Raw genomic sequence first — 9,365 nt, forward strand, 5'->3', positions numbered from 1 at the left:
TTCTGAAAGTGATTGTTGGAGAAAGTCTGGGAAGTGCCTGGCTTGTGGTAGTACCGAGCATCAGCTTGCGAACTGTCCAAATAAAATAAAGACGGGAGGTGATACCCAAAGGCCAGAAAAGTCAGCTTCTAAGCAAACTAGTGCCGGAGGGAGTCGACCGAAAGTACCGGCTAGGGTTTATGCACTGGACTATCAACAAGTTCCTGAAGCAACTGAGGTGGTAGAAGGTACGATTCCGATCTTTCACCGTTTAACTAGGGTTTTAATTGATCCAGGTGCTACACATTCTTTTGTAAACCCTAATTCAATGAGTGGGATAGACTTGAAACCAATTAAGTTACCATATGATCTAGAGGTTAAAACGCCTACTGGGGACCAAAGTCTAATTGCTAATTTGGTGTATCAAGGTTGTGAAATCTGGATTGGGGAACGAAAATTATCGGCTGATTTGATGGGATTGATGATTAAGGGATACGATGTAATTTTAGGAATAGATTGGTTAGCCCGTTATAATGCTCAGCTAAACTGTAGGACTAAGGTTGTGGAGTTGCGTATTCCAGGAGAAGCAACCCTGAAACTGGATGTAAAAGGGAAATTAGCCTCGTCTGCACTTATTTCAGAAATTCGGGCTCGAAAGTTGTTAAGTAAAGGAGCCCAAGGATATTTGGCTTTTCTTATTAACACCCCTAGTGATAAGGTGAAATTGGAGGACATGCCGGTAGTGAAAGATTTTCCTGATGTTTTTCCTGAAGAATTGGAGTCCCTACCCTCGAAACGGGAAATAGCCTTTAAGATTGATGTAACCCCGGGAGTAAACCCTATTTCTAGGACGCCATGTCGAATGGCTCCGGCCGAATTGAAGGAGTTGAAATTGCAACTGCAAGATTTGCTAGAAAGAGGTTTTATTAAAGAGAGTGATTCTCCGTGGGGAGCCCCAGTTTTGTTTGTTAAGAAAAAGGACGGGAGTTTGAGGCTATGTATAGACTATAGAGGTTTAAATAATGTTACAACTAAGAATAAATACCCACTGCCCCACATTGATGAGTTGTTTGACCAGCTACAAGGGGCTGTAGTATTTTCTAAGTTGGATTTGAGACAGGGTTATTATCAGTTGAGGATCTTGGAGAAGGATATACCCAAGACTGCTTTTAACTCGAGATATGGGCATTTTGAATTTGTCGTGATGCCATTTGGGTTAACGAATGCTCCTGCTGCTTTTATGGATCTAATGCATAGGATCTTTAAACCTTATCTAGATCAATTTGTGGTGGTCTTTATTGATGACATATTAGTGTATTCTAAGAATGTGCAAGACCATGAGAAACACTTGAGAGTTGTTTTGCAGACCTTAAGGGAGCACCAATTGTATGCTAAATTTAGTAAGTGTGAATTTTGGTTAAAAGAAGTGACTTTCTTGGGACACATAATTTCTAAGGAAGGGATTAAAGTGGATCCAGCTAAAGTTGAAGCTGTTTCAAAATGGAAACGACCGGAAAACCCTACCGAGGTTCGAAGTTTCATTGGATTAGCAGGGTATTACCGGAGATTCATTCAGGATTTTTCGAAAATTGCTGGACCCATGACTGAATTGACCAAGAAAAATGGGAAGTTTATATGGAGTCATAAGTGTGAGGAAAGTTTTCAGGAATTGAAAAGACGGTTAACAAGGGCACCTGTGTTGGCTTTGCCAAACGGAAAAGATAGTTTTGTGGTTTACACAGATGCTTCTAAGGAAGGACTGGGATGTGTTTTAATGCAAGATGGCGAAGTAATAGCATATGCTTCTAGGAAATTGAAACCACATGAAGGGAATTACCCGACTCATGATTTGGAGTTAGCGGCTGTGGTCTTTGCTTTGAAGAAATGGAGACATTATTTGTATGGAGTAACATTTGAGGTTTTTACAGACCACAAAAGCCTTAAATACTTGTTTTCTCAAAAGGAGCTGAATTTGAGGCAACGTAGATGGATGGAATTTTTAGAGGACTATGATTGTACTATCAAGTACCATCCAGGGAAAGCTAATGTAGTGGTCGATGCCTTGAGTCGTCAAGTACAAATGGCTGGATTGATGATTAAGGAGTTTCAATTATTGGAGGAAGTGAGTTACTGGAATCCTCGATTGGAACCAAGGAAGGTAATTTTGGGAAATATTATAGTAACTTCCACTCTATTGGAACGCATCAAGGAATTTCAAGAAAAGGACATGGAAGTGCAAAAATGGGTGGAAAAGAGTAAAATGGAAGACAAGACAGATTTTAATTTGGGGTCAGATGGAATATTGAGGTTTCAGAATCGCGTAGTTGTGCCAAAGGATGAAGGGCTTAGAAAGGAAATCTTAGAAGAGGCACACCGATCAAAGTTTACGGTACATCCAGGAGGGAATAAAATGTACCAGGATTTGAAGAGTTTGTATTGGTGGGAGAACATGAAAAAGGAAATTGCCCAATTTGTCCAAACATGTTTAATTTGTCAACAAGTTAAAGCCGAACATCAGAAACCGTCAGGACTTTTGCAACCCCTAGAAATACCTGAGTGGAAATGGGAGAATATCACTATGGATTTTGTATCGGGGTTACCAAGAGCACAGAGAGGCCATGATGCAATTTGGGTAATAGTGGATAGATTGACTAAATCGGCTCATTTTCTGCCGATTAACATGAAGTAACCTTTGGAGAAGTTGGCCAAATTGTATTTGGATGAGATCATTAGGTTGCATGGCATACCTGTGAGTATTGTGTCCGACCGGGATCCGAGATTTTTTTCGAGATTCTGGCAAAAGATGCAGGAGGTATTGGGGACTAAGTTGAACTTTAGTACCACTTATCATCCTCAGACTGATGGATAGTCGGAAAGGACAATTCAAACACTTGAGGACATGTTGAGGACATGTATTCTGGACTTTGGAGAAAATTGGAGTAAGTTTTTAACTTTAGTGGAATTTGCCTACAACAATAGCTTCCACTCTTCTATTCAGATGGCACCGTATGAGGCACTCTATTGTCGGAAATGTTGGTCTCCAATTTGTTGGGACGAAATAGGTGAACGGAAAGTCTTAGATCCGACCACAGTATCTTGGATTGAGGAAGCAAATGAAAAGGTAAAGTTGGTACGACAAAGAATTCAGGTTGTCCAGAGCCGCCAAAAGAGTTATACTGATAATCGGAGGAAAGAATTGGAGTTTAATGTAGGAGATTTGGTATTTCTCAAGATTACACCTCTGAAAGCAAGGTTGAAGTCCGGAAAAGGAAAGAAATTACAACCAAGATTTGTAGGGCCTTATAAGGTCATCCAACGTGTGGGGAGTGTAGCCTATAAGTTGGAATTACCGCCGAGTTTATCTCGAATCCATAATGTGTTTCATGTATCTATGCTTAAGAAATATCATCCGGACCCTTCTCATGTCTTACAACCGGAAAATGTTGAGATTGATGAGACTTTAACCTATGAGGAGAAACCGGTTAAACTTCTGGATAGGAAGGTAAAGGAATTGAGGAATAAACAGATACCATTAGTGAAGGTCCTCTGGAAGAACCATGGGTTGGAGGAAGTAACTTGGGAGGTCGAAAAAGCAATTCGAGAAAAGTATCCAGACTTGTTCATCAATCAAGGTAAATTTCGAGGACGAAATTTCTTAAGGGGAAGAGGATGTGAGGATTCGAAAATTCCATTATTTTAAAATCCCTAATTTTGGCTAAAATAATTATTTATTTGGATTTTTGCCACGAATAATATTTTCTAGCCTATTAGACCGAAGTACATGATTTTATAGTTCGTTATATTTCTAAAGTATCTCATTTTAAAAATAATAAAATAAAAACATAGATAAATAAACAAGTATTTTCTTATAAGCCTATTTAGCGAAAAAGTGGAAACGTGTCTAAACACTTTAGCCAATTGGGAGTACAATAAGCTCAAAATTTTGAGACATATACAATGGTCCTAAAATAGGTAAATTTAGGTTTAAGTACTCAAGTGATAGTTAATGGTACGATCGTTATAAGAATTTCTCAAAGGTTTCAATTTTATTGCGTCTAAAGTGGAAATACGTGTTTTCACGTACGCGCTTAATTTAGGAACTTTGGACCATTATTTTGGGACAATTAAAAATGAATAATATTTATACAAATGTAAGTGCCCTAGAGGTTTAGTGCACTAGTGCAACAAATGTAAGAGAAATCGGACACAAAACGCGCACGTAGGGCACTAGTTATAATTGATTTGACGTAATTAATATAATAGACGTCAAGCGTCTTTCGTACGCGAAGTCATCAGAACCGCAATTTATTTCCTTTCTTCTAGCTTCATAGTCGGCCAGCTACTGCAGAGAAACAACCAAAGACTTTCACCATTTCTTTCTTCCAAAGCCATGCAAATCACTATGAAACTTCCACCAAATTCTCTCAAAATTTAACTACAACGAGCTCAATACTTGGGAAGTCCATCTAGCTGCAAAAGGAAGGAGCTATCCACGGTTTCTTCAAGCTTCAAAGGGGCCGAAAAATCTGTCCAAACCAGCCATCAAAGTAGGTAGTAATCTAATGCCTTGAACTTGTCTTATGGAAGCTAAATTGCACTTATAAGTTTGAATCGGCATATGATTTGTGTTTGATGTTGGAAAAATTGGAAAAGTGGGCTCTATGAATTCCCACTCTTGGGTTGTTGCTGATCTTGTGCTTGATGAAGTTTATGATATCAGATTAGTGTTTAAGTTATGGATTTGTTGAAGGAAAACTGCTAGAAAACCACGTTGAGAGAAATGGCCAAGTTTGACCATTTTACCTCTGTCTGTTCGGTCACTTAAATGCAGAAATTTGAGGATTTAATGACTTGATTATGTTTTATATATGTTGTAGTAGTTGTGTACAAAATTTCATTGAAAAATATTGAGTTTTGATGGGTCAAACGAATTTATTTCAAAAACTAGTAAACTGGAAAACGGTTTCGCCGTAATCCAGACCAGTGGTTGTATTTCGTCCATAACTCCGTACTCCGACGTCGAAATCAAGTGCCGTTGGCGGCATTTGAAACTAGACGTTTCCATATTTTCAACGGTGTATAATGCACATTCTGGTTTCATGTGTGTGAGCCACACCATTCATCTGAAGTCGACTGTCCTGTTTCTCCGTTCTGCCGAAATGATTTGATGATGCTGCAACTTGAGGCTTGATTTTGAACCAGTTACATGCTGAAACTTGGAACGATTTCTTCTGTGAAGTTGTACCCCTATGAATTTATTTTCTAACACTATCAACCATTCCCAATTCCGAGTTAAATTGAGAGAGTTATGATCAAAATACGGCGACTGCTCGTTTTGAAAATCTTAGATTTGGACAGATTGCCTTAAGGATTTTTCCAAACTTTGGTTGATTGAATAACCCCCCTCCCGAGGGTATTTTTCTGTGAAATTTGATAGAGAGATAACCTTCATATGGAAGTATTATACTGCAAAATTTGGTGTCAATCCAAGTCCGTTTCGGCACTTAACTAAAGGTCCAAAGTTGGAACCAAATCTGGAAATTTTGTAACAGTCTTGAATTTTTCCCAACTTTGAGCTACCATATCTTGGTGCTCGAAACTCCGATTCTCAATCCGTTTGTTCTGACCTAAACCTTACTTGCATCTCTAATGGAGCTATAAATTTCAAGGGCTGGTTTGCAACGAGTGAATTCTGCCGAATTTTCAAAGTTAGCGAAAAACCAACCCCGGCTCAATCCTGGGTGATTTGGAACAGCAACTTTAGGCTCATTTTTGAGCACTTTTCACTTCGATTCATGGAAAAGTGTCTTCTAGGAACTTGCAGTACTTTCTAAGAGGTTTTCAACGGTATAAAGTTTTCCAATTCTTGACTTATGCCGAGTGAGTTACGATTTTTCAAAAATTCATAACAAAACTGAAAATTTTCCAACTTTCAAGGAAATAGAGTTTTTCAAGAACTCTTTATTCTTTTGATATTATCTAAACGTTTTATCCCCGATTTCCTAGATAAAGACTTAAATATTGTTGAATGTTATCAAACCTCTCTCGAACCTCGATTTACGAGTAATTGAGGTTCATTTTCACAGAATTTCCTAGAGTAATACCAGTGAACGAATTATTCCTCGATATTTGGGATATGGGTGATAATTCACTATTATTTGCTCAGGCACGCACGAGGACCTCCAAGAGGACCCTACTGTGAAAGTTTGAACTCTTCCTCCAATTTACTTGCTTGCATAACTTGGTGAGTGTCAAGTGTATGCCTACTTGAACCCTAAAGTCTTGATTCATGCTTGATTCACCTGATTTCATGCTTAGCTTAACTGATTTTGACAAAATGGAGTCGAGTGTGTACTTGATCGCACTCGTTCTCATTTGAAACGAATGACTCATGCTTAACATGATTTGCTTGGTTTACATGACTTGAAATGTCTGCTTAAACCTATCAAATGCTTGAATACATGAAATGGTATGCTATGATTGCATACGTCGATGGAGTGAATCTCCTCGACATTTACATGACAAATGGGGGACGCCCAAACTCATAGGCCGACCTTGGAACTCGAGCCGGCATGGGCTTGGTCGGGAACCTCGGTGAGCCATGAGACTCAAATGATAAGCTTGATCTATTGAGAGATCTCGCTTGGCATACTCGTATAGTATCGCCTTATAAATGTAGTGCGGGCCCGAAGGGGTGTATGGTGGACGGATGGGAAGTAAGTGGTGAACTACGGATATGAAAATATCAATCCGGTTGACGGAGAGTCATCACGGAAAGATATATAGACGGCATCGGCAAATGTGGAACTTAGCTCCTGAGAGCTTCTATATCCTTGAATTGTTTCTGGTTACAGTTTATTGGTGTTAATAATTACTTGCAAGATAATACCTGAATTGTTATTGGGCTTGTTATCTGAACTATGTGGTTGCATGTGTGTTCTTGGCCTCACGAGCGTTTTGCTCACCCTGTAGATTTGTTTTCCTTAACAGGTTGAGTTCGGAGGTAAAATGGAGCAGCCCTCCTGATGTGCTTTTGTTTTAGGGTTGCTATTACTTTTGTTTATGCCTTTGGCTTTGGATTGTACTTTTGGTATGGAAACGTAACCTTTGGACGAAATGTATTATGTATATCGACGGGTGGTTTGAAGAATGGATAACTATTATTAAGTTTGAACACTTCCGCAATTATTGCATCTAAGTTATCGATTTGTATTGTGTGGTCTGGATATAAGTTGAATGGAATTGCTTGAGTCCTGGCGAGAGCTAGGCAGGCGTTCCGCGGATACCCTTTGGTTCGCCTTAGGGAGAAGTGGGGGCGTCACAGTTGGTATCAGAGCGCTAGGTTAGAGATCTATATGGGAAACATATTAGATACTCTACCCTTAAGACTCGATATGGGATGATTTAGTCATACCCTAAGTGATACTTGAGGCGAGCTAGCAACTAAGTTAGTCCTACCTCAAGTGACAATTGGGATGAACCAATGATTAGGTTAGGCATGCATTGCAAGTTATTGGAACTAAATAGAGATTTAAATTTCTAACCCAAAAGGTGCTATTATGTTGCAGGGATGGACAACAGAAATGGAGTTACGGCAGCTAACGGGAATGGCCATGCTAATGGTCATATAGCGCCTCCTAGGCCTATCTTTTATCGAGGTTTGGCTGGGGAAGCTCGAGTACGCTACTCCCCATCTGACCGATATCCCCGATGTGCTTGTAGGGTGACCTTTGCTTACCCAAACCATGTTGTACTGGCCTTGGACGACGAGCGTCGTCAGTTGGTGACTGCCAACTTAGACTTACAGGCTGAGGTCGATGAGCTTCGACAGATGGTGAGCGCTCAGGGCGAGAGGGTCGCCGAGCTTGAGGAGGTGATTGAGGGCGAGGTTGCCACATTTGCTGTGGTTAACGAGGAGCTCCGGAGCACTAGGGCTCAGCTTACTAGGCTGAGAGAGGAGGTCCGTAGTCGGGGTTCCGATATTGTAGCTGATGCCACTAGGCTAGTTGATGAGGCTATGGGGGTAGCCCAGGATTCTGAGGAGGATCCGGAGGAGGATCCTGAGGAGGAGGTGTAGACACCAAATTTTTGGTGTTTTATTATTTATTTTTTTACTATTCGTTTTTCATTTGTTCTATTTTTATTTGTCACAATTGGTTTTATTTACTTTTACTTTTAGTTATTTTCGCCATTTTAGCGTAGAGTTTCTCAAAGGAAAAAGAAAAGTGTTAAAAAATATGTTTTAGTTGTTTTGGATTTAGTTTCATTATTTAAAATGAAAAGGAAAAAATGAAAAATTGAAAATTGAAAAAAGAAAAAAAAAAGAGAAAAACGATGAAAATGGAAAATGAAAAAATTGGATTTGCATTTTGTTGTTTCTGATGTTAATTAAATTGTTTTGTTTTTAATCTTTATTATTTTCAATTTTGTTATTTAAGTTTTAAAAAAAAAAAAAAAGAATAGTACGCAACTTGCAAGCTGCGTTTTCGCAGCTTGCAAGGAAGGGCTTCGGGCAGCCCTTAGCTGCAAATATAGGAGAGATGGCTGGGGTTTTAGGGTTGGAGATGCTGGTATAAATAGAAAAGGCAAGACAGCCGCAAAAAGGAGGGATCCGCGGGGGAAGAGAAAGCAAAAACGGAAAAACTGGAGCAAAAGGGAAAAAATTGAGAGAGTGAGTCGTGAGCAAGAACTAGATAAAGGGAAAGGTCAGAAGATTGCTTCTGGTGGCGGCTGTGGATTAACGAAAGAACGAAACAGAGAGAGAGAGGATACGGATAGAGAGCTGGAGTTGAGGGGCTGTGAGAAGAAAACAGCAAAGGGGAGGAGACGGCAGGAAAAATTGAGAGCAAGAACAGAGGCCGGCTAAAAAAGAAATCAGAGAGGTAAAGGTGGCGGCTGAAAATCTGGGAAAAGAAAGAAAAGAAAGACCAGAGGAAGGCTGAGGGGACGGCTGAAAAACTGAGGGCTTAGAGAGTTTTAGCGGCTGAAAGCTGAACACAAGGAAATCTGGAAGGTTGAGAGACTTCATCGGAGAATCCACAGAGAGTTTTGAGGGAGCCTCGGTGCAAGGCTGGGGAGAAACAACGCAAGGAAAGCCTGTCCAAGCCACCTCCAGTCTGTACCTGCCGCTGCTGCTGTTTGCCATGGGCACCATCGCGCGCAAGATGCTGTCGTACGTCTCCAGCTGCACCACAGTACGACCACCAGGCGCATGGGCATTCGACTCCGGAGAAAGCGAAGCCAACCTCCTCCAGCAGCATAATCAAGACTCCCTCAACAGCGTCCATCTCTCCAATGGTGCCTCTCTCAACTCTGCTCCCGCTGCCGACTTCCCATCCGTCGCCGCTCGAAGCCGCTGCCACCGCCTCGCCAGATTCTACCATTGT

General features: G+C 40.5%; 1 protein-coding gene across 1 annotated transcript; it reads left to right on the forward strand.

The window, feature by feature from the left end:
- Window positions 1–7,549: 7,549 nt before the first annotated feature.
- On the forward strand, window positions 7,550–8,845 carry LOC113751826. Its single transcript, XM_027295979.1, has 2 exons — window positions 7,550–8,002; window positions 8,480–8,845. Exons 1-2 carry the CDS (start codon window positions 7,550–7,552, stop codon window positions 8,843–8,845), a joined length of 819 nt encoding a protein of 272 aa, XP_027151780.1.
- The last annotated feature ends 520 nt before the right edge of the window (window positions 8,846–9,365 follow it).

This window comes from Coffea eugenioides, chromosome 11 (genome assembly GCF_003713205.1).
Source record: "Coffea eugenioides isolate CCC68of chromosome 11, Ceug_1.0, whole genome shotgun sequence".
NCBI lineage: Eukaryota > Viridiplantae > Streptophyta > Magnoliopsida > Gentianales > Rubiaceae > Coffea > Coffea eugenioides.

What these genes read in the sequence shown, in the direction of transcription:
- LOC113751826 (XM_027295979.1), top strand. Translation starts at nt 7,550, where the DNA reads ATGGACAACAGAAATGGAGTTACGGCAGCTAACGGGAATGGCCATGCT. An exon ending in TAGTTGATGAGGCTATGGGG is followed by an intron (nt 8,003 to 8,479) that starts GTAGCCCAGGAT and finishes GCAGCTTGCAAG; the next exon opens with GAAGGGCTTCGGGCAGCCCT.